The sequence below is a fragment of the Candoia aspera genome, chromosome 4 (genome assembly GCF_035149785.1).
Source record: "Candoia aspera isolate rCanAsp1 chromosome 4, rCanAsp1.hap2, whole genome shotgun sequence".
Classification (NCBI taxonomy): Eukaryota; Metazoa; Chordata; class Lepidosauria; order Squamata; family Boidae; genus Candoia; species Candoia aspera.
This window is the reverse complement of record NC_086156.1, coordinates 84,498,740-84,524,238: the sequence shown is the minus strand read 5'-3', so window position 1 is coordinate 84,524,238 and position 25,499 is coordinate 84,498,740. Positions and strand designations below refer to the sequence as shown.

General features: G+C 38.9%; 1 protein-coding gene across 1 annotated transcript in view; it reads left to right on the top strand.

The window, feature by feature from the left end:
- Positions 1 to 25,499, top strand: part of PPP1R9B (protein phosphatase 1 regulatory subunit 9B) — a 70,208-nt gene that overhangs the window by 29,019 nt on the left and 15,690 nt on the right. The window contains exons 2-6 of the mRNA XM_063300858.1: positions 9,248 to 9,380; positions 13,764 to 13,884; positions 20,479 to 20,583; positions 23,544 to 23,679; positions 24,235 to 24,387. Of these exons, the coding sequence (XP_063156928.1) occupies positions 9,248 to 9,380; positions 13,764 to 13,884; positions 20,479 to 20,583; positions 23,544 to 23,679; positions 24,235 to 24,387 (648 nt within the window). The remainder of the gene's footprint in view (positions 1 to 9,247; positions 9,381 to 13,763; positions 13,885 to 20,478; positions 20,584 to 23,543; positions 23,680 to 24,234; positions 24,388 to 25,499) is intronic.

Below are 25,499 nucleotides of genomic sequence, written 5' to 3'. Positions count from 1 at the left end.
GGAGTCGTTTGGTTAATTAATGGAGGGTTACAAGTTCACCATCTTTCATATATAAGATTGCACAGTGAAAATATCAAATAAATGAAAATGGTGCATTTGATAATGGGCAAGTGCATGTGTCTAGTGAGGGTTAGCACACTCTCATGTACTACAGTGCAGAAGTTTTCATCAGTAGAACACAAAAATTTACAAATGCCAACATTTTAATCCCTTGAACATAAAAAGGGGCATTCTGAAATTATTAATTGGCCAAATGTTCAAAAGAGAAATATGCCTATTTTTCACTGGGAAAATAACCAAGAATGTGTCCCAACTGCTTTCCATACTTTTATCAGTACTATGGGCTGCAATAAAAATCTAGCACAGGAATTGCACTTGAGCCCTTTTTGTATAGGGTCGTCACAATAGCTGTAGCTTTGTGAACTGCAATTGCTGCTGCTTAGAGATGCACAATAATGCATCTGTTTTATGTTTAGAATTTAATATGGGGCATAAATTTAGGTTTGTGTGTATATGTGTGTGTGTGTGTGTTTTAACATAATGCAATTTTCTGTCTGCAAATGTGAACCAGCTCAAACCACTGATTCTTCACTTGTATGCATTTTAGATTAAGTTCTTATATTTTCTGTGGGAGGAAACTGAAATCAAGAGGGAATATATCCCTTTACTTTGGATACCATTTAGTACTTTGCCTTTTCTTTAGTCAATTCCATAACATATAATTTTGTATAGGGGTGAGCAATATTCCATCTGTGAGATTTATGGCAGAGGACAGGACATATTTCACTATAATAGCCCTGCTCTAAATGCAAGTAAATCCTATTGATTTTGATGGAAATAAGTTCCAAGCAAGCATGCTTAGAGTTTCACTTTAATTTTTCATTGTGATTTGAATATGAAACATGCCTTTCCTTCAGGGAACCACAGGGGAGTACTTTGTGGGCCTGTTTATGATTGAACTAAGAGTCACTTATTGTACATATAGGCCAAAAGGATTAAACAGTAAAATAGTATAACCCATTTTCCCCCACCTAGAAGTGCTCCAGATGCACTAGACCACAGTCCCACCACTCCCAGCCTACATGATGGTTGGGCTTATGGGGTTTGTAATCTAACACATTTGGAAGGCAGGGTTGGGGCAAGGTATGAATAATAATAAATAAATAAAAGGTGTACAGATATGTAACTCCATAAATAAGGAAAGGGAGCATTTACAAACGAGAAGTCCAAAACTGTGTTTCAAAGTATAGTGGGTGAATGTGAACCAAATGGTTGCTAAGAAAAAAGTATGGAAACCTGAAAACTGCAATCATATATTAGGGCAGTAAAGGGGAGATAGAAAAATGAAAAGAAAAACCTTTTTCCTTTCCCATAATACATAGAAGTGAAATTGATTGGTGGTAAATTCAAGACAGATAAAAAGTAATCCTTTGTCACACAAGACTATATGTAGGAGCTTGCTGCCTCCCCCCCCCCCTTTTTTTTTTTTGGTGCCTTTGAGTCAGTCTTGACTCCTGGTGTCTGCCTGGAGAAGTCCCTAAAGTTTTCAGAAGTGGTTTGCCATTGCCTGCTTCCTAGGGCTGAGCCTTTGGCAAGGCTCAGATCTGCTTATAAGGAATATAGGAATTTTGCTTGTAAACTTAAAGATACAGGGCTTTGTTGTAATTATTCCATGAGTGAAAAAATTATTCCATAGTGAAGGAAATCTTTCTCTTCTTATTTCACAGATGATAACCCAATATTAGAAAAAATTGACAGACTCAGGCTTGCCTCAAAGTGTTCTGGATGTTTGTTCCTGAATCCAGCAGTCATTCCAGAATGGCAAAGGAGTCGAATGCTTTCTTGGTGGTACCGTTGTTTCCTCCAAAGGCTGTGGTTTTGTTTTGCCCCATACGTGCAACAAGGCGGAAATCCTATCAGATTATGACAGATGTCCTGGCCTTGGCTAGCTTGCATGCGTGACTTCCCCCATATGTGTGCCAGTTGAGTCATACACTGCTTAGTAGGTTGACATGTTCATTGGTAGAACTTGGCAGCTTGCATGTAGGCAGAATTTTTTGGTACAGCTTGGTTTGATTCTTAGCTCTATCAGTGTAAATCAGAATAAATCTACTGCTGGGGTGGAGGTGGAAGACAGGAGGTAGAGGCTGAGCACCAACCAGATGGCTTCAAGTATTTTGACCAAATACATCCGACTCCCAAGTCTTTAACTCCAAGGGCTTGGGAGACACATAACTACTTAGACAACTTCCACCAGGACAACAAGCTATTCCTGAGATTTTTAATGGGGTGGGGTGGATTTTGTGTCTTTAGTTCATGGCTACAACAGGAATTGAAGTGCCATCAGGTCAGTTAAGGGGGCTGCTGTGTTTTTATTGTAGGCAAGCCTATCCCAATTGGATAGTGCTGGATTTTGAGTTTTATAATCTCTACAGTAACACAATCAGTAGTCTAGTCATAGGCTAGGCTGGAAAATCGAAGAAAGAAGGGAAAGCATGCAGAGCATGGTTTCTGGAGTTCTTTGCAACCTCTTAATAGCAACTCCACCCTGCATCATATGAAGGAAGAATGCTTAAGAATGGAGCAATCGCCAACCTTCTGAATTATTGCCCAACTGCTTGTCCCATAGGGATAGTGATGGTTCTCAAACTTCTTTTTTCTTTTTTGTGCCTTCAACTTCAGTCTTGAGTCCTGGGGAATGCCTGGACTATCCCCTGCAGTTTTCTTGGCAAGATTTCAGAAGTGGCTTGCCCTTACCTTCTTCCTAGGGCTGAGAAAGTGACTGGCCCAGGTCACCCACAGCCTTGTGCCTAAGGCAGAACTAGAACTCACAGTCTCCCGGTTTCTAGCCTGGTACTTTAACCACGACATCAACCCCTATCCATGAGAAATACCATGATAGCAAATCTGACAGTTACAAAAACAAAAGGCAGGTGTAGATGAGCCAGATTCCTCCAAAGAGGGGGCAAGTAGTCCATTAAGTAGGGCAGGAAAGAAAATCAAATGTAAGAGTTTTTGGACTTTGTTTCTACGTATGGCTTCTTCTTGAGTCACGGCAGTTGCTGAAATTCCTTTGGTAATGGTTTCTTACTATCTTCAATAAATAGTTCTTATTCTCACTTTTTGGATTTATTTATTCCATTCCTATCCCCAGCTGAAGGCTGGAATGCATTGGGATTTTTTTCATCTGCAGCCCAAGCCAAATCTGGCCCATTTCTCTATCCAGCCTCTGGTCTGCTGAGGTAGACTACCTTAGACTTAGAAGATCTATTTAACTTTAATGGCCTATTCTGTCAGTGAGTTTATCCTCTGTGACTGTTTCTCTGTGCCTTTAGAGAATCCACATCTGGGATCTGTTTTGCATGAGTTATGTAATGGGTAAAAGTATTTAGTGTGTGATGCAGGCCACGTTATACAATATTACAGGGCAAGGAAGCATGTCCAATCTAGAGAAGAACTGATATTGAATAGGTTCCCTTTTCATAAGTTGTACTGCAATGACTAGATCATTTATACATGTAAAATATATATTTCAAACAAGAGAACACAGCAGAGGTCCCAACTAACTGCAGGCCAGTCTAGGAATCACGTGTGATTCACTCTGGTGGTTGACAAGGAAGGAGCTGACATCACATGACATTCAATAGCTACCGGATGCCCAGAGTCCACTGCTGCACTTATCCTGGCCGGGCCTTCCTCTACCCCTTCCATTCCTCTGCTTCATTGCAAGTTTGGAATTGTTTAAATATTCCTCACAATGCTCCAAATGTAGCATTGCTGCAGGGCATTGTGGGAAATTGCTATTTTAAATGCTTACAGTGCCAGGGAATAATTTAAATGATGGCTTCAGGCTGCTTAGAACAGAATATAAAGTGGCTGCTTCCCTCACATTGCTAGTGCTAGATACGTCCCCCAGAAGATTATCAACATAGGAAGAAATCTATTTAGAGGGAATTTTGCTGATGGCCTCCTAGGACTGGTATTGGTTAGATGGAAACAATATTTTCTTTTACTCTGCCAACATCAGTAGATTAAATCAATTGAGATTGACAGAGTGAATTTGGGTGGCTGCGGAAAAGCAGGCAGAGGCTGAAGCCATTAGTGGACAGCCAAGACCACTGAGTGGAGCAGAGCTTAACACAGTGGAGAAGCTGCGCACAGAAAAAGAATATTATCTTAAATAGCTTTAATGAGCATGTCAGAGAAATACAGGTTATTGATCTTATACACTCAGCCCTCCCAAGCATAAAGAATCACACGCTTAGACGAAGTAGGTTTAAGATAAGTTAAAAGAGTCTTACTGACTTTATTTTTGGTTCAGTTACATTCATCTTCAGTGGAAAAATGATGTTCCTTGTTTCTTCTGTTCTTTCCCTATACTTAGTGATCTCTTAGCCCTGTAGCTGCTAAGAGCTGCATGGAAGAAAGGGGCACCCACATGGCTTTAGGCCCAAGATGGAGAGAGAAGCATAACATGCTTCTTCTCAGATGGTGAAGGAGGAGGAAGAGAGAGGGAGGAAGTGGGAGTGGCAACAAACAGCTTCCTCAATAGCATAGAGAGTAGCATCGTGGGACAGACTCATTTACATGCTAATTGAGGCATGCCGATTTGCCAGGACCTCCAACAGAGGCTACATGAGGCTTCTTGACTCCAGGCTGTCCATCCCGGCCAAATCTCATTGGTCAGGGTCACACATCATGCTAGGCCAAAGAAAACAAGCAGTGGCTTGGTGCCATATGCATACCCAACTCTTCTGATTAGGTGAAATATTCCTTCCCAGCCACATACATCTAAAGAGGAGGACCTATGTTGTGGGAGGATGGGATGGGAAATAACATCCCATTTTGTTTTTTTGTTTTTGTTAAGAAATAATAATTTTCAGCAGAGTAAAAAAAAAGAAAAGAAAACTCTGGAAAACATACCTAAATATATTTATCTCCTCGCTGCTAGACCTTTCTCACTGTTTCTCTCTCTCTGTGCAGATGAATTATCTCTTGGCAGGTCCATCTGATGTTGTATTTCTGCATCCAAGAGATGTGAAAAGGGTTTTGTTAAATCTAGAGTGGATGTGGGGAGATGAACGTTTTCCCCAACTTCTGTTCCTTCCCACACACAAGTCAGGCCTTGGAGGTGGTGCAAAGATGCACTGGAACGGCAGGGTGAAGGCAAGCAGGTGGCTACCCTGGCAACTTAATTAATGCTGTAGCAGTTTGGAGGGGGGAGGGTACTGTTCACTTGCTTTTCTTTACTGGCTGTGACAGCCTGTGTGGCTCAATTACAGGATAGAGCAAAGCGTGAGAGATTGAGGATGGGGGCGTTAGAGAATTGAACCTGCTGCTGTGAATGCTGGTGGAAAGAGCTAGGAGTGATTCTCTCCAGTAGGAAAAATTAAAGTAGGGGGATCACAGTTAAGTCGGGATTTTGCAAAGAATTGGAAGTGGGGCAAGACAAGTGCATTACATCTAGAACTGAAGCAGATAACTGTTTGTCAGAAGATGCATCTTCAACAACCAGAGGATGCATCTCCACCCACCAGTGGTGGGTGGAGTTGAAAACATGAATGGGTGGAGTTAGAGACAACCCCGCTGTTTTTCCTTTTTCTGCTGCCCACTTTCCTTTTTATTCTTCTGCCATCCCATTCCCTCTCTCTCTCTCTCTCTCTCTCCTTCCTTCCTTCCTTCCCTCCCTCCCTCCCTCTTTCTTCTTCCTTGCCAGGGAATGTTGTAAGAGGAACACATTGCTCTTGCTAAAGATCTAAACTAATGGCTTGCAAAAGACCATTGAAACTGGGCCAAAGACCACAAGCAGCTCTAAGAGTGGCAGGTTGCCCACTCCTGGCTTAGAAGAGAGAGAGAGAGAGAGAGAGAATATTTTCTTTTTTATTGAGGAAGATAAGGGGAAAATAAAAGGAAGATTATCTTGTATGGATAAATGAGAGAAATGTGTGGCTATGCAGGTGGATGCCAAGTCTGGGACACCACTGGACCCTTGGAACAAGAAAGTGCAAGAGCAGTGCCTGAAGGAAGAGGAGAGAGAAAACTAGCAGAGGGTGGTAGGCACACTGGATTTTGAATAACTCAGGAACTGCTTTTGGGGAGGGACAGGTTTCTGAATGAATTCTCAAAGTGTCAGTGTGTATGTATGCATGCACATGTGTGTGTTTTATGTGCTGATCCATCACATTGTGTCTGTTTTTGTTGTTGCATATTGCAGAATGGGGGAATACAATTCAGCATAAATGATGTTGGGCTACACAGAATCTCCTCACATGCTATGTTGGACAGGTCATTGGTTTTAGATTTAGTTATACCTAAGGTAGACCCATTTAAATCATTGAGACCTACAAACTCTAAACAGATCCTTTGAATTAATTAATTTCAGCAATTACTTCAAGTATAAAATAGTTGGAAATAGTTCCCTTGCTTTTAGATGTAAAAACACCTAACCAAGCACTGGGAATTTACCTAGTATACAACCAGATGGGTTATCCTGTCCAGCTATTGCCATTCCCTTCCTTACTTCCAGGCAATGTTGCCAGCTGATGACAAAGTGGCATGGGAGAAGTGGCGAGGAAGCAATGCTGTTAATTTCAGCACTGCATTTATAGCTGTGTGTGTGTGTGTGTGGGTGGTGGGGGGTGCTGGCAAAGAGAGAGGAAACCTCTTATCATTTATTCAGGTGACCCAAGGCTTTGGGAATATCTAAAACCACGTCTGTTCGAATGGCAAAGAAAGAAACCAATGATGGCCACTTAAAGCTTTGGAGCTGGACTCCTTGCTATTGTGGCACATCATTTGTGGGCTAGCTATTTATTACATGAAGCCAGAAACTGATAGGCTATTACAAGGTTTGCCAAAGGATATATGCCTAGTTTTGCTGAGGATTACAGTCATATCAGGAAAAAAAATACTGTCAAGAAGTGCTTAAGAGTATCCATAGAGGAGCTATTGTTTTATTTTTTTCATTAGGTGCTCAAGATGGTGGTATTTTTGCCTCCTCCAATTTTTCTTGATGACAACCATGTGAGATAGGTTGGTCTCAGAGGCCCAAAGCTACCCACTGAGGTTCCATAGCTGAAAGCAGATTTGAACCCAGGTCCCCATCATTCTCATTCTCATCCAGCCCCTTAAACATTTTACCATAGCAGTTCTCTTATTTTGCCATAGAAATGTCAAATGGTAAAGGGAAGAAGTCAGAGACTACAATAAGTATTGGGAAAGAATTTGAAACATTTGAAAGCAAGCAACATCAGTTACCTTTGGTTCAGCCCTGGACCTATTAGGTTGATTACTGAATTGATCCATTTTCTGGGTTTTTACAATACGCTAATCTCGAACTAATCAAACAGGCTGGATTCACTCAACATATTAAGACACAAAATAGGTTTAAAAAGATGAAGCTTAGCATCCTAAGTGGATGCAGTTACTAAGTCTTTGACCAGTTAAACATGTATTTATCTATTTATTCAATTTTGATGCTGTCCCACTCTCGTCAGCTCACAAAAAATTGTTGTACAAATATAGGGAAGAACCCTAGCTTTGCCCCCTACCTAGCCCAAATCTGGATTGTAGGGCAATTATATACATGTTTGTTATAACATCAGTGGAACTTGCTCTCAGAAAAGCTGAGCACAGAATTACAGCCTGATACAGCCATTCAATCTTTGGATAAGCCCACAGATTTTTCTTGCAGAAATTGTTATTACCAATTAAAGGCTATATTTCCATGCTGGCTGTGGAAGAAGAATGTATTATTTCTGTGGCTTATTTGGGAACCAAGTGAATTGGCAGAACAGAGACAGAGTAGTCCATGCCTTTTTCACCAACCTCTTGATGTACTTGCATTGAAGTCCTAGTTGCCTATAAAGTTTTTGCAAATACGAAATTAAACTAGGCATTTTGCTAGATCAACTTAGTGCTTTGTCTGTTTATCACATGAAACTGATTGTCTCTGATTACATCTGTCAAAAAGGGGTAGTCTTTTATAGTTTAGTGAGATTACATAATTTCTACCATCCCCTTTGATATAGCAGACTCACAAAACAGCTTACTGCAGGAACAAAATACTAGGAACAAATATATTAAAAGGATGAACAAAATGGCATAAAAGTTTAAACTTCACAGATGTGTTACAAATTTCTTCTGGCAACAAGGTCTGTCTCCTACAGACATGAGAGAACATCTAAATATGGCTTCTGATTTGGGAAGTAAGAACTGGGAACCAAAATTGATCATACAAGAAGCAGAACTAGATATTCATTCATTCAATCCTTTGTTTGTTTGTTTAATTCCGTCACCATCTCCCCCAAAAGAGGGACTCTGGGCGGTTTACAATAAAGCTAAAAAGATTAAAATACAATAAAAACAGCCTGACGGCCTCTACAACAATGAATTCTGGCTCACGTGTTATCAAGGTGACCCATCTACTCTGGAAAATATTTGGCAAGAGATTCTGAGCATTCTTTTTTTTAGCTGTCACTGGGGACTTTTACCTAATCCTATCCAAGTGCACTGAAGTAAATTCCATTCCCATTGTTTGGTGTCTAAAATGAAAGGTACTGAAATTTAACCATATGGGTTAACAAGTTTCTATAATTTAGACATGCAATTTTGGACAGAAATGCAAGGAGGAAAATTAAATTCCTAGGTATTCAGGAGCATCAAATATTTTGGTTCCTAGATATCCAACCATCTGGAATTCTATCAGCCTTATCAAAAAGTTACAATCAGTACATTGGTTTGTGAGGTAACCACTTCACTTAATGACCAAGTTGCCAATCCCAATTGTGGTCACTAAATGAGAACTACCTGTACTCTTTGGTGAGTGAAGGAGACTCTGCATATCTGCATACTTGGGGATCTGATTATGGTTCAGAGCCTGCCAGATCGCTATATTGATTGATCCATGACTTTCACTTGCCTGCTTTTTCTGTTTCTAGGTTGTAATTTGGTGTTTAATGGGGCTTTTAATGTGTTAGAGAGGGTTATTGTATTTTTACTGACTTTTGGATTTTGTTTGTTGGTTGTGTTATTTGGTTGTTTTTAACTGTGTGATCCACCCAGAGTCACAAATGTGAGATGGGCAGCTATACAAATTGATTGAATAAATAAATATTCTCAGAAGCATTAATTTCCATGTCCCAGAGCCAGGTTTTGAGTTGACAAATTTCAGGCTAAGAGTTTACTCAAAATCAGGACATTTTTACATCTGTATTATTCATTCTTGCCTTTTAAAATCTATTTCCAGGTTTTCAGCACTTATTCCAATGAGGAATATGACCGTCGAAATGAAGATGTTGATCCCATGGCTGCCTCAGCAGAGTATGAACTTGAGAAGAGAGTGGAAAGGCTAGACCTCTTTCCTGTGGAACTGGAAAAAGGTAATGGGAGAAATGTGTTTGGAGGTGAATTTTCCTTTGGGGAACTGGTAGCAATGGGATGTTGTTTTCATCCAGATATATGGAAAGAAAGAAATCCCCACAGTTAAAATGAAAAGGTTGCTCAAAGAGTTCCCTGAATGAATATTTGCCCTGCCAGTCGCTCCTAAATAAGAACCAGCTTTGTAACACTGACATGAATAGAGAGAGAGAACATAAGGCATTTTGGTCAGATTTTTCTGCAGTATGAGTCCTCCTCCTTGCCTTGTTCACACTCATATTAAGAATAGGTGTGTATAAGCTAGCTTTTCTCTGAGAAGGTTCATATTCCCAACTTGCTGTGTATTTCGCTCATCATCTTTAACTGCTTTCCCACAATCATTTCCATCTATCTTTTTGCCCTTCCCTTATCAGCTGTTTTTCCCTTAGGAATGGCTCAGGGAAAGCAACAAGGAAAATAAACTGCTATGACAGGTATGGGCTACTTTGGTTCACAGGGCTATAAGGGCCCTCAGCCTAATTTTAAAAAAACGGTCAGCAAGAAATTAGTTTAGATCTTTGATAAGACGTATCTGTTCTTTCCTGCAGCCTGCTGCTCAGGAGAAACAGAAAAAAGAACAATAACGAAAGAAAGAAAACAGTGGGCTTAAAAGTCAATGTGGCTGGAATCATAAACATGCTAAACCCTAAACCAAAGTGAATAAAATTTAGTTGCTGTGTTCATATAACATACAATGCCAAACAAAACAAACAGTATTGTGGCTTAACATGATGTCCTGGTTCATATACCATGCTAAGGTAAGGCTAGCTATGTATTTTCATCTAGTCCCCACTTAGGCTTGGCTGTGGTTTCACCCAGGGCTTGCTTCAGTCCTGCCTACCATGTGTCCTGTGACAGATTACCCCTGAGTAGCCCTGGATAGAAAAGAAGTTACTCATCCTTGTACTAAGGATCATTGTCAGTTCTAAGGCTGGTTGTTGTACCTGTTGTGATTAGTTTGGCCTTCTTTATATTTAATTTTAGTCCCCTTTTTTTTACTTTACTCCTTGACTTTTATAACTAGAGCTTTCAGGTCAGTTGCATATTCAGCTATCAGAGTAGTGTCATCAGCATAGCACAGGTTATTGATGTTTTTTCTTCCAGTTTTAAAACCTGACTCATCTTCTTCCAGTCCAGCTTGTCTTAATATTTATTCAGCATATAGACTGAATAAATAAGGGGAGAGTATTCATCCTTGTCTCATTCCTTTGCCAACCTGGAGCCCGTCTGTTTCATCATGTTCTGTCTGTACTGTGGCTTCCTGACCTGTATGTAGGTTTCTCATGAGGATAATAAGATGTTCTGGGAATTCCATTTTTTGTAAGCACATTCCACAGTTTGATATGGTCAACACAATCAAAGGCCTTTCTATAATCAATGAAGCACATACTGACTTCTTTTTGGTATTCTTTGGCTTTCTCAATTATCCAATATGCATCAGCAATAATGTCTTGTGTTCCTAAAGTCAGTTTGAACATCTGGTGGCTCTTTTTCTTCCTATATGGCTCTAATCTTTGTAGGATTTTCTAAGCATTACTTTGCTAGCATGTGAAATTAAGGATATTGTATTGTAGTTTGCACAGTCTGTTAAGTCTCCTTTTTTGGTATTGTAATGTAGATTCACCCCTTCCAATCTGCTGGCTACTGTGTCGTTCTCCAGATTTGCTGACATAGCTTGGTTAGAACCTTTACTGATTCCTCTTCTGTTGCTTGCCATATTTCTGTAGGTATTCCATCAGTTCCTGTAGCCTTACAACTTACTAATAACTAGAGTGCTGATCTAACTTCATCTTCTAGACTATTAATCAAGTATAGTCAATCTATATCTATATATCTATCTATACCTAGTTAGCTACAATGCAATCAATGGCCAAATAATAACTCAATCAACTGAGTACCTCTAGTATTCAACCTTGGTACTAGAGGTTTTGCAAGTAGGGAATACCCACTAAGCTGTCTTGGGTGTTGACATCTCTGCTATACACTATTTCAGTATATTCCTTCCATCTTTGTTTGATCTCCTTTGAATCAGTTACCATCTGTCGATTGGTGTTCTTTAACATACCACATTGAGGTTGGGACCTCCTTCTGAGTTCAGAGATCTTTTGAAATACTTTCCTTGTTTTTCCATGTTTGTTTCCATCTTCAGTGTCTTTACAGATGTTGTTGTAATACTGCTTCTTGTCTCTTCTAACAGCTTTCTGAAACTATTTGTAAAGCTCCTTCCTGAGATTTTTTTTCTTTCTTGGTTTTGGCTTCTGTTCTCTTCTTGGTAATTACCACAGTTTGTTCTGACATCTAGTTTGCTTTCTTCTGTTTCTCCATCTTTGTCAGTCTCTTTTCACATTCATCCTTCTTTCAGTTCATTCCACAATTCCTTTGGTTCTCTATCAATGAGGCTCAGGAATTCAAAGCAATTCCTGTTGTTCTCCTTGAAAATGATGGGTATAGTTCTAGATCATATTGTAGAAACTGGTTGTGTCATGAGTACAGGTTGGCTTTCTTCTTTGTTAGCTTAACTTGGAACTTACACATGAGTTGTTCATGATCTGTTCCACAGTTAGCTCCTGGCCATGTCTTTGATGCTATAATTGAGTTCCTCCACCTCCATTTAGCAATAATATAGTCAATTTGATTTCTGTGTTCTCCATCTGGTGATGTTCATGTATAGAGGCATTGTTCGATTGTTTGAAGAAAGAGTTACCTATGACACTGGAGTGGCAGAAATTGCTAAGTCGATGTCCTGCTTTTTGGTATCCTAAGCCATACAATCCAACTATACTTTCCTCTTTAATGTTTCCAATTTTGGCATTCCACATCTTGCTTATGTATTCTGTTAATTTGAAATTGAACTTGATCATAAAACTCATCAGCTTCCTCTTCTGCATCAGCATTTGGAGCATAAACTTGGATGATCATCATATTAAAGGGTTCTCCATAAATTCTGATTGATATTATTTGGCCATTGATTGCATTGTAGCCAAGTACTGTTCTTGCTAAACCCTTCCTAGCTATAAAAGGAATGCCATTCTTTCTTTGATTTTCATATCCTGGGCAATAAATAGTGTGATCTTCTGACTGAAAGTGTCCAATCCTAGTCCATCTCAATTCTTCGATGTTTAAGATGTCAATTTGCAGTTATTTAATTTCATCTTTCACTGAGTTGAGCTTTCCCATATTCATGCATCTTATATTCCATGTTCCCATAGTAATTCTGACTTTGCAGCTTTGGATTTTCTTTTCCTGTATGGCAACATCAGGAACTAGATGTCTCAAAGGCTTTAATCTAGCTATATCATAAACATCATTAGTATTCTGAAAAATCCTCAGCTGTTCCTCGGTAGCATGCCATAAGATTCTGAGGGGCCCATCATCCAGCATTATATCATTTTATATTTTCTACCGATGTGGTTTTCTTGATAAAACTACAGGGGTGGTTTACAGTTGCCTTCTCCCACACAGTATGAACTGATGCTTTTGCCATTGTCACTAAAGTGATCATCTGCCTCCAGCATCTTCCTATATCGCTGCTGCCCAATAAGGTACCTGCTTGCTTTAGCTGGGCAGCTGGAATGACCTTCACACCTTGGGTGACCCTGCTGGAAATATATACTCTTGGGTTAAATTCCAGGTGTTTATGGACTTTTTGCTGAAAATGGACAAAAACGAACTGGTGATTCCTGGATTTGCTGATTAAAAATGGGATGAATATGCGAAGAAGGGAACTATATACTGTAATTCTAAAAAGGGGGAAAATGTTAAAAGTTTGTTTGTATCTGCTGCAAAGAAGATTGGAAGTGGCATCATTAATTTTCTTTTTTCTTTTTTATCTGTACTGTTTCTAACACTTTTATATTTTATCCTTTTCTACGTTCTCTTTATATACACCTTCTTGTTTATCTTTTAATTATATAAAAACGTTCAATAAAAAATAAATACCTTCCAGGTGTTCTATGTTCATCCCTCCCAGGAACACCCTTCCCCCCCATCACAGTGACACAGCACAGCAGGAATTGGGGGCGAATTGAACTGTAAACAAATTAAATGAGCTGATATTGCACAAGACACTTAGTCCACCCATCCCCCCGCCCCCAACCATTTTGACCAGAGTTAAAATGACACTAAGCATGTTGTACAGATACAGCTGCTAGGTTTTTAACTGACCTGATTAAACATGTTGAATGAACACAGCCAATTTCTCTTTGAAGAGCCAGGAAGGATTTTCCTGTAGTTGATGAGGAAATTTGCAGTAGCAGATTTATTGGATTTATTATCAGATTCTGGTAACTTTCAGTCGTTGCACCTCATACTTGAATGCAATTCACCTCTTCCTTTTTCTCATGCAGATTCTGAGGGTCTTGGGATCAGTATTATCGGAATGGGGGCTGGAGCTGATATGGGTCTAGAAAAACTTGGCATATTTGTCAAGACTGTGACGGAAGGAGGAGCAGCTCACCGAGATGGCAGGTCAGTATGATTGATATCACATTGGGAATGACATTTATCTTGGAAGGAGAACCTACAGGTTATAGTTAATTCCAAAACAAGAATTCCTATCTGTATTGTTCGTGTTTGCTGCAGAAGAGAAAAACTGCTGCCTAGGTACAGCTATGTTAAAATCCTGGATTTCTTCATTTTTTTCTGTGATAAGTTCTAATTTTGACATGCCCAGAGGAGAAAGGTATACATGTTTTCTTCCCTAAAAGCTCAGGATCATAAGATGCCATTACATAAGACTAAAAACTCACCTTCCACACATTATATTTGCCCTACCAATATCAATGTAGCATTTTGTTAACATGATACCAGAGTGAGGTAGATTTTGCTGAAAAATTCGAAGCTTCTTCTTTGACGGAGAGTGAAAAATCATACCCACCCTGAAAGAGGGACATCAGGCTCTCTTTTTCCATCCAAGATTTATTTTTGGCTGATTTTGCTCAAAAAGTAGAAGGGGAAGCCCATAAAAATAAGAGAGAATAGCAACTAAAAGCTCCACTTTTACAATTTCTATCCATGTGAGTCTACTTTTTTTATTCTGCTACTCTCTGGCAAACTTTTCAGGTGCTAGGGATATTCTCATAATGTGAGTACAAGCACTAAGAATGTTACAGAGTGATCTTAAGCATGTTTACTCAGAAGTAGGGTTCATAAAGTTTAACAGGATTCAGGCTTTAATCCTCCACTCATTTCCATAAGAACAGTGAGTAGGACTTATTTCTGAGTAAGCACATAGGATTGTGTTCTATAAATAAATAAATTGCCAAGTTTAAGACAACTAATTTAGTTTGTGTGTAATCATTTCCTAATGAAGTACATGGAAACATTCAACAAAAGCAGTAAAGGCTTCTAAGCACTGGAAGAGTCTGTTGGTTAGTTTTGACTATTTTATATACACATTTATAGCACTAGGGGAAATGGCCCCAAATGACAACAGGGTCTGTTTCATAGTGGCCTTTTTGACATTTCATCCCAATCCTAGTAAGATTTTCTTTTAAATAAATTTAGTAATTAAGCCTAGGATTTGAGGAGTAATTTCTTTTTAATCAATATCAGTGATGGCTGTTTCTGTTGATATATGCTACTGTAGGAACATGAAACATTTGGACTATGTACTGTGGTTCAAATTTGGAAAAGCTTCTTTGGAATGCGCCGAAGTCCAGATATAGCACCTCTCTGTAGTTCATTGAAAGAGCTGAAGCATTGCACAGCCCTATAAAATGTGATAAGAGATTATATTTGCCACTTAGAACAGCAGACAGGAGTGCCAACGCCCAAATAATTTAGTCCTAAAATGGCTACTTTTCACATAGCAAACCACAAGACAGTGCTCCTCATCTCTCTCCACACATTGGTAGGAAGATCATGGGATATTTAGTCGCTCTTAAATGTGGTTTTAATTTACCAAGGGCAAACTACGTAAGTAATAATTAACAACCTGAATGTGATCTATCTGGATCATGTGAGGATGCACTTACAATTTTCTTTAGAAACCCAGATTGCATAGAAATACCTTCAGACATCGTCCTCCAAAGCTACCTAGTTCATTTATTTATTATTTGTTATATTTTGTAGGAGAAACTATATTTAAACCATCTGTTCTCCCATCCTCATAACAGATCATGAACATGTCAAAAACAAATTATAAACAGAAACATTAGATGGAAATAGTGTTATGCAACAAAAAGACAGCTTTTGTTCCTAAAGAATTGTTAGGAGGACTAGCTATATCTTACATTGCAGCTGTAGCTTCAGCAGCTCATTTTCCACTGCAAACTGTCCTTGGAGGATGCAGTTTGCATTAGAAGAAAAGATGCTTTAACCCTTCACCTGGCAGTTGGTTTGCCCTTGAAAATCCTGCCCAAATGCTTCCCACTGACAATATTCTGGTACCCAATCACATTGTAAGCAGTCTGGAATCCCATGAATGAAAAGAGCAACTGAGAAGGGGATATTCAGAAGGGAAGTAGAACAGACAGGCGGAAGATGGATTAAACACTCCTTTGCCTCCCCCCCAACCCCCAATTTTTGAATTCAAATTGCCCTTAATCAAAATTGGAAAAAAGAGGGAACTGTTACATATGATTTTGGTATAATATATAGCTTTTCTCTGAGACTTAATCTCACTTTCAGGGCATTATAATTAGAAACTTCACTTCAGAATTAAGAATTGGATTGTGGGTTTTTTTAATTTCTAATTTTGTTAATTCTCTAAAAGTAAAAAAGTATGTTTTTGATTATTCTGCAGTAGCTTAATTTGCTAAGTCTTAGCTATCAGTGCTATAAATCAGGTGGGGAACCTCTGGTGTTCCAGGTGTTGAGGAACTCCCACCAGTCAATGGTGAGGGATGTTTGAAGTTTAAGTTCAACATTTGGAGGGCCACCAGTCATTCATTCCTGCTGTAAATGTTTTTCTATTAGGAAATCTAACTGTTCCTGCCATGCTCACTATACTAATTATTGAATTTGTACCCACTGCTGTACTCACTTTATTTACTTGCTAGATTTTAAGGCTTATAATAGAAGATTGTAGATTTCATTCTTCATCAAAAATAGTCTGATATAACATTGTCATTTGATGAAGATTGTAAATAGAAACTAAAACACTTAAGGAAGAAAGAAGAAGCACCAACTTCAGCTACTTACAATTGAGTGGAAAAATATTTGAATTCCAATAGAAGAGAATATCTGTAGCTTAGGGTTGAACTATGGCATTCTTCGTGCTGTCTGAGCATTGTTGTTTGCTTGGAGATGTTTCATTACCCAACTAGGGAACATCAACAGCATACAGCAAAGGTGGGCCAGCATTATCCACAAAGAGGGATGAAAAATGTCAAGGTGATGGTCCAGTAGTACACATAAAGCCTCACCTCTTTTCTATGTGTTTGTGATGTGAGTGCATGTATAAAAGGAGTTGGTTGTGATTGTGCTGCTGTGGTTGCCATCTTCAGTTTTTTTGACACGCACACACACACACGGACCCTGCAGATGTGGTGAGGTTGGGCTGGACAGCACAGAGCATATGTGTTCCAGAATGCTGGCCATTCCCCAGAACAATGACAGCAGACCATTTGAAATAGTTTTTAAACTTTTTTAGGGGGGAGAAAGTGGCTGAAATCTTGTGAACCTATACATCCTTTTTTTAATATAGTAATTTTATTAAAGATTGCAATTACAACAGTAAAAACTAATATGAACTAAAGAAAAAAGAAAAATAGAAGGTGCAGAAAAGAAAGAACAAAGAAAAAAATAGAGAAATAGAAAAGAAAGAAAAAAATAAGAATATAGTAAAGAAAAAGAAAAGGATTATATAAAGAAGTGACTTCCCCCTTCATCAGAAGTATGAACACTTTTAGTAACTTATCACCTTTTTTTAAAATACAGCAAATGACCTCTTCCCATATCCCATCTCTTATCTATAAACAAATCTATAAAGCCTCATCATTTCAGTCCTGATGTCAGCAAAAGTCCATTAAGGGTTACCAGAGATAACAACATACCTATTTAACCTTGATCAAATAAACCAACTTTATATTCCTTCCTTTTACTTCTAACAATTTTGATCTTTACTCCTTTCAAATAATGTCATAGAACTTGTTTTCATTTTTTTCTTTGTCCCTTCTCACAAAATCCCTCAAAAAACCTCTTTTTAAATCCAGTATAGGAAAATTATCCAGGTCAGTTTCTTGGTTTGTTATTTGTATATCCCTTTTAATTATTAAGGCATCAGCCAGCTTCTTCTGTATGTCCAGTGTAACATCTTTTTCCATGTCATTCTTATAACCTGTCATTTGTAATCCACTTTCAACTCAGTCTCGATCTTGTCAGGTTCCTCTTCCATAAAATCTTTTAAACACAGTCTGTCTATAGAGGCAGACACTCTTAAAGTTAACTTCTGGGTCCATTGTTCAAAAATACCCTTCAGTATTTATTTATTTAATAAATTTATTCACCGCCCATCGCTCCCCTACGAGGGGACTCTGGGCGGCTTACAATAAAACAGGATTAAAATATCCTTCAGTATGCCCAATGTTAACATATTTTGCTTCATTCTGTAATTGTAAATCTGAGTGTTCTTCTCCTTTAATTGTAATCTTCAGTTCCCTCTTGTGTTCAATTTTTTAAGTTTTATCTTATGTTTTTTTCTAAAAAAATTCAAAACAGAAGCATTTTCCCACAGGAAGGATTCTTTATACTTAATTCCAATATCTTATTTCAAATTTATCTGGACACTTAGTCCATTTGTAACTTTCTAAAATTGAAGTTTTAATTCCCTTTTGCTTTTTATTCCAAAAAAAAAAATTAAGTTCTTAAACTTGTAGGTAAAACTTCTTTTGCTAAGGATTGAAGGAAACTCACCCAGTGTTGTAAAACTTGTTGATCTGAAGGTTCCTGAAAAGGAGTTAAAGTTAACAAGCAATTTCCAAAAGCGATTAGAAAAGGAAGTATGCAAACTTAGTATTCTTTCAAAGGGGCTGACCACGATTTGAGCAAGATGGCTATTCCCTTGTCTCCCAGAGCTCTAAACCTGCCCTAAACCACTGTCTTGCAGTCTCCTCCTAAGGAGCAGCTGTCTGGAACACTTGTGGGCAATCTCAAGTCCTCTCACGTCCAGAGAGGAGTTATTGAAGAGCCGGTCTACTTGCCAGATCTTCATTCCACCGCAGTCATCAGCCCTGCTTTTCCCAGAGCTGTCTAGTCTGCTGTTTCTTCCCTGGAATTTGTGAACCTATACATCTCATAGAGAATGCCAATTAAATGCAAGATTGTCATACAAACATCAAAACTAAGCTTTCATGTTTGCAGGATCATGATAAGAAGCTTTATTTTTATTTTTAAACCAAATACTCGTCAGCTAGTCTAAATACTGATCAACAACAAGTATATTTGTAAGTTTCCATGTGCTCTGTTTACTGTAGAAGTAAAAAACAGTAGTAGTAAAAGTGCTGTAAAATACAGCAGAAGAAAATGGGGTAACTGATGAAGATACAGTTGACGTATTAGTAGTAGAAGTAATAAAAATAGATGTACAGTTGAAAAAAAGGATAGTTTCACCCTAATAGTCCAGTACGATTCCTGCGTTTTCCTTTTCACAGAGTGTATAGCTGAGAAGAATTTAAAAGAAACCATTATTTCACTACCATCAAGAAGGAAATAAGTATGTTAGCTTTTTCTATAGTGTTTCAGAATATGATAAAAAAATTCCTTCCTGGTTCAAAATGTATCAGTCATTTTTTTTCCTTCCAGGATTCTTTTAAAGGAAGGTCAAGTTGGTCATTGTGTAAACATTTTCATTGATAAAAAAGTCATCTATTTCTCTTTCATGTGTCCTGTAGTTGCAATTGTTGCAATATATTAACCAAATTGAGGTTGACTTTGGGAGGCAATGATTCAGATGCTCCAGAGCTGACCTTTCAGGATTGTTTTGGATTGTTTCAGCTGCCTTAGTTTTTAAGAGTATTATACCATTATTCTTCATGTACTTCATTTACCCAGGATGAAGCTTTGTGAACGGGTAGCGTATAAGCTGGATTCAATATATTATATATAAAGGTCCTATTAGCTTCCTAAGCAATTGACTTCTGAGATTTGGCAGGCCATTAATTTAAATAAAGAAGGAACTGCTATCTCTTTGCTGAAATGGATTGCCTCATAGTTGCCTGTGTATTTTCATGGAACTGAACTATTCAGAAAGGAAGATAGGATGGGAAGGAAAAGCAGCCCTGGTACTAAATGCCAGCAGGGCTCCTGCACGCTGTCATGGCAACCAACATGGCTCCTTGCCCAGTAGCAGGAACACCAGCAAAATATAAACAGAGGCCTTCATGGGCGAAAGCTCAGCAGAATCACAAAAATTGCTCTGCAGGTTGCACCCAGCAAAGATCTTTTGTGTGCTCTGACTAGGGCTTTTTGTGTTTTCTTCTCTACCTGATTTTCTGTTTAACTTTATAAAAAGGCGAGCAGGTTTTCCCCAGAATCCATCAAAGGTTATCCCAGTGGTTTTTTAACCTTTGGTCTGTGTCCCAGAGTGGTACAAATATAATGTGTATTTATATTTACATGTATTTGTATTTATATTTACACCAATATAAATAAAGTTATGTGTCCTTCCACTGTCGCGAAGTTGTGCAAAAAGCCATTGCATGCTTTAGTGGATAAAATTGTGAGTTCGGATGGAGGAGTCCCAAATTCATGTCCCTAGTTAGCCAGAAAGCTTATTGTTTAGCCCCGAGCAAGTAAGAAAACTAACTTGCAATCTAAATCGCATGAAGCTAAAGTTAACATTCATCCCTTTAAATATTAAAAAGGCCTATTGTAATTGTTGATAAAGGTAATGGCAGTTTTGCCAAAAATAAGCCAACATCTTCCATTTCTCCACAAATGCGAATATAGTCACCACTTTTGATGTGAATGGCAGTTTTTTAAAATTACAAACTTGGTAGAGTGATGCTGTTTGCTTACCACTGAATTCATAAGCAGTCCTCCTCTGGCTGCACACTTGACTTTGCACGGATGCAGTTGGACAGTTGATCTATTTCTAACTTCCTCTTTTTCCTTTTTTAGGATCCAGGTGAATGACCTGATCGTTGAGGTGGACGGTACCAGTTTGGTGGGCGTGACTCAGAGCTTTGCAGCCTCAGTGCTAAGGAATACCAAGGGTAGAGTCCGGTAGGGGAACAACGTGCAGCCTAGTTTTCTGATGGGACCAGAATATATAGCCACTTTATCTGTGTAAAAAATACAGAAAAACAAAAGCATGACCTCACTGAGAGTTGTACTGCAGGATAGGAAAAACTTTTATAAGCAGTCGTTTTTGTTTCCTGTGAAACCATTGTAGAAGTAAGAGGGCCACTGATAGGTTTTCCTGCCAGCTGTGGTTTTGCTGCTTCTGTTTATATGTCAAGCAGATATGGACCGCTTGATAGCATTACTTAGCTACTGTCCTGGTCAAACGCATTTTTAAAATATAACTCGTGTTTATCAGGAGAACGTTATAGATGTATGGCAGCTTTTTAGTTTCTGCATTCTCCCCCCTGCCCTCACTCCACCCCAATTACCCTTTTTTCCTTCAAAACCTAGTTTCATCCAGGCCACCTAGTAAGAAAATGAATGGGAGAAATAGAGAGCACCAATACTGCTGGATTTCAAAGCATAGGCAAAAGAGGGGGGAAAATCTAACCTCACCAGATTAATTATTATGAAGTTTGCAGATTTCTGTTGCTTATGCCGAGAACCCAAAGAATTGTGATCAGAACTGGAAGGGAGAACTAGGTGGAAGTTTTAGATTTTTTAAAAAAAATCTCCTTGGGAAAAGTGGTTTATGAAGTAAGCCTTTTGTTTCCAATGAAATGGGCAACAGACCCTAGCTGGCAATGGTGCCCTGTCAGGTTTGGCTCCATTTTATAAAAACTGAGGCACAGCACCCATTCTCTCAGAACGTGCATCTTTGCCTCATGAAAAAGTGTTCCACGTCAGGGCCATTTTCGTTTTCTAAGAAATGAATCAAGAATTTTTGAATGGACTTGTGGGGAAGGGGAGGCGACATTGAGCTCTGGGTTGGCTGCATTTTCCTGTCAGCTGTGCTTCTATTTGTCCTTTATCCATACAGCTGCCTCTCTGGCCTTTTTAAAATCTCACCAGAGGCATTTGGCCTGCCTTTTCCTGGCAGTATTAAGAATTCAAGGCTTGGCATTAGCCCAGTATCCTTGTAATGTTGGTTTTAAAAGAATGAGCTGCTTGAAAATGGGCTGTAACCAAACAAATCTAGCACAAGCAGACACAGAGGATGAGCGATCATGGAAGGCTCTTTCTACCGGAAGGCCTGTACGATGCAGGGACTCGGACCTAGAACTCAGTCAGTTCCTCCGAGAGTTACGTGCTGCTCTGTTCCCAAGCGACAGGAACCTCAACTATGAGAATGGGTTGCTAGGCAACTAGTTTCCTCCATATTACACAGCACCCATTCTGCCTTTGCAGGCAAGACATTATATTAACCAATAAAGTGTTTGGTAATCAATTTAATTGTTCCACTGACACAATTTAGCCACAGTTGCATTGGTTTTAAAAAAAATCACATTGTTCCACAGGATTGCAAATCCCTCCTAGAAGTTAATTTGTGAAAGCAGAAAGAGTGGGAACGTTTCTGTAAGTCTGACAGTAATTTCATGTAATCTGGAAGACTGATGACAACTATGCTGGGAACTTGGTATCCTTATAGAATTGTTCAGACATTCATTCTGCATGTGTTCAGAGGGCATTCAGCTTTATTTTCCCAGTTCCTGAACCTTGAAAATCAGCATCAAGGATAGCTGTGCTAGACCTATCTCAAATTAAGGCCAGGCTTGAAAACTGTGTTGCTTTTTGCCTCTCTATTTCTGGGATACCCAAGACCTCCTTGGCTTTTGATTAGCTCATTTTAATTACATCATTCAGCCTGCAAACATGGGCACCACCTCATGAAATACTTAGCCCAAATAGATTTGATCCAGAAGATCCATCTAAATGCAGAAGGTGACAGTGGGGCTCCCATTTTTATTGTCAGAGCAGCCCTGGGGAAAGGTGATGTAAGCCTTTCTCTGCACCATGTTTATGTTGGAATCTGCCTCCCCTGATGTTATTCTTATTGGTGAGAAAAGATAGGCATCTCTATTTTCCTCCAAGATTAATAGAAATGGTAGTGGCTATTTAAAGAGGCATACTAGTAAAGGGGAAAGAATGAACAGTCCCTCATCCAGCAATATGGTGCTAATCAAATTAAGAACGCCTGGTAACTGATTTTAAGGACTTAAGAAAAAATCTGATCTCATATGCCTGAACACTATGGTAATTTATTTTGGCTCTCAGAATCCTCTGGTGGGGTGTCCATTTAGTACTGCAATAGGCAGTCCATTGCTAATAGGCAGCCCCAGCTCAGGTTTTTTTTTTGCATTGGCTAGGTGCCTGAGATCACACCCTGAGATTTCAGCAGCAAACCACCAAGAGCACAGTTCCTCTATTTTCAGCCAGAAGCAAAGGAACACTGATGTGATAAACCTCAGATAAACTTAACATACCTAGAACACTTTTAAAACAGCCTTGAGCCCTTGAATGATTGGGGGCAGGAGGCTTCAAGCCTGACCCCACTCATCCCAGTGAATTTCCTGTTTTTACACGAATTAACATTTGAAAAGAGACTTTTTCAGACTGAAATTAGCTTGCCCATTTCTTGATGTAAACCCTTTCAGCATTACCCTAGTGCGAAAACAGGAAGTGTAATTTTCTTGAATTTACTGCTTCCTGTATTCCAAAGAATTATTTGAACTAGTCATTAATTCTCTGCTGCCTTAGTAGGCAGTTAGGAGTATATCTACTATGGCCCTTTGCTGCAACCCCAGGCCACTAAAAAGCTAACCACCCCTGAATTAGTAGGAGAAAGTAGAGTTGGTGGGTTTTAGTGTTTATTCCTTGTCATTTGCTGTGGTTGAAGAACCAAAACAGATCTTTGCATATTTACTCAGGGGCTCAGGATCCTTTACCAGAATACTTTTAAGTCTAATATAGCCTAACTACCTAACTCCTTCTACCATACTGAGAGTTCCCCTATTACATTAATGCCATATATTCATTCCATTTGCTTTATTTTCCTCTAGGTTCCTTATTGGCAGGGAGAAGCCAGGAGAACAGAGTGAAGTGGCACAACTGATCCAGCAGACGTTGGAACAAGAACGGTGGCAGCGAGAAATGATGGAACAGAGGTATACCCAATATACAGAGGAGGATGAAGAAGTAAGTAGAGTCAATTTCTCTTTGCCTAAGGGGAGGGGAGGGGCTCCAACCTTGAATTCAGGGGAACCTGAACAGCTGTTACATTTTGTGAAGACCACTTTGCTTTGTTTTGACTAAAGTTGAAGTGCTCATGAATTTCCTTAGGCCCCCACCTTTTCCCATATAACTGGTGGACCTCTAGGTCCTGTCCCTTCCGTATCTCTTTTTCTATGCTTCTCATTACTATATTAGCACCTCGCACTAAATCTGTGATTATTCAAAACATTTAAGCATGCTAAAAATATAGTTTCTGTTTCACATGAGGTAACATTTGAAAAGAGATATATCTGGGAGAGATGTAGAAGTTTCAGATTGAAATTAGCTTGCCCATTTCTTGACATAAACCCTTCAAGCTTTACCCCTGCTTGAAAATAGAAAGTGTGATTTTCTTGAACTTGCTGCTTCTTATATTGCAAAAAATTATTTGAACTAGTCCTTAGTTCTGCACTGCATTAGTGTGCAGTCACAATTAACATCAGAATATCTAACGATAAAACCTGCTTTTGTTATTTGCAGACAGGAGAATATGCTACAGATGAAGATGAAGAGATGAGCCCCATGTTCCCCAACAATGAGATGGCCATTGAGGTTTTTGAACTGGCTGAAAATGAAGACATGCTGTCTCCAGTGGAGATGGATCCTGAAAAGCTAGTGCATAAATTTAAGGAGGTATATGGCTTCCTAAAGTGAAGGATGGGTGGGGAGGTAACTGAATATTACAACTTAAGTTAAATGTGTGCATATTTAACATTGCCTATGGCTGCACTACCACCAAGTCTGGATTTAAAAATAAAACTTGTTAAGGGGTAGGCAGATGGGAAAGAAGTGGAGGACTTAGATTTCATTGACATGAATATTAGCAGGAATTTGGTAATAGACTGACAGGATGAAGAAGCCAGCTGCACTTCCTCCCTTCTTGCTCTGATTAGAGAACCAAGGTAATCCACAGTCATTAATTCTTAGATCATTTAGATTAATTAGTTCAAAAAACTATTTTATTGACCCTAAAGTACATTTTGGCTTAAACCAGTAATATGTTTTTTCCTCCAAAATTAAATTCTTTTTTTGTAAGTACTGTACTTACCCCAAAAGAAGCAATCCTGAATTTAAAATGACCACCCACTCACTCAAAAGCAAGACTAAGACAAAATTAATCAGCCTCTACTACAATATTCCCAGGGAAGTTAAGACAATCCTTCTAGATAAAAGTTAAATTATTTCTAGGAGGGAGGGGAAATTAATTTTACCTATAAGTAGATATAGTATTTCTATAAACTGTTTCTTAGGAGAGGAATGCATCATAAAAAACAGTACCTTCCTTCAATATTTATCATTTAACCATTGCCTGTTTTATAAAAGGGATAGCCTGCATCATTCATAAAACAATCTCAGCCCTCAGGTTTGCTTCCTGGAAGACAAAACAGAAAAGGAAAAGGGACTGGAAGCGAGAAGAAAAATGGAGCAAATACCTTATTAAAGACAACATTGCTTGAGAGAAGGGGTTAAAAAACCCTTTACTCTATGCCCAGCAGTTCTGATATCGTCATTGGCCTTTCCAGCTACTATTTCTAACTGTATAAACCAAGCTTTCCCAACATGGTGCTCACCAAACTACTACATTGGGAATTTTGGGGGATGAATGCCCAACACATCTGGAATGCACTAGGCTGAGAAAGGCTGTCAAAACCACTGTTGAATGTCTGTCACTTCTTCTGTAAGGCAGTCTCAAAAGTTGGGTTTTGAAGTAACTGCAGATTCCTTCTATCATCACATGGTTCCCA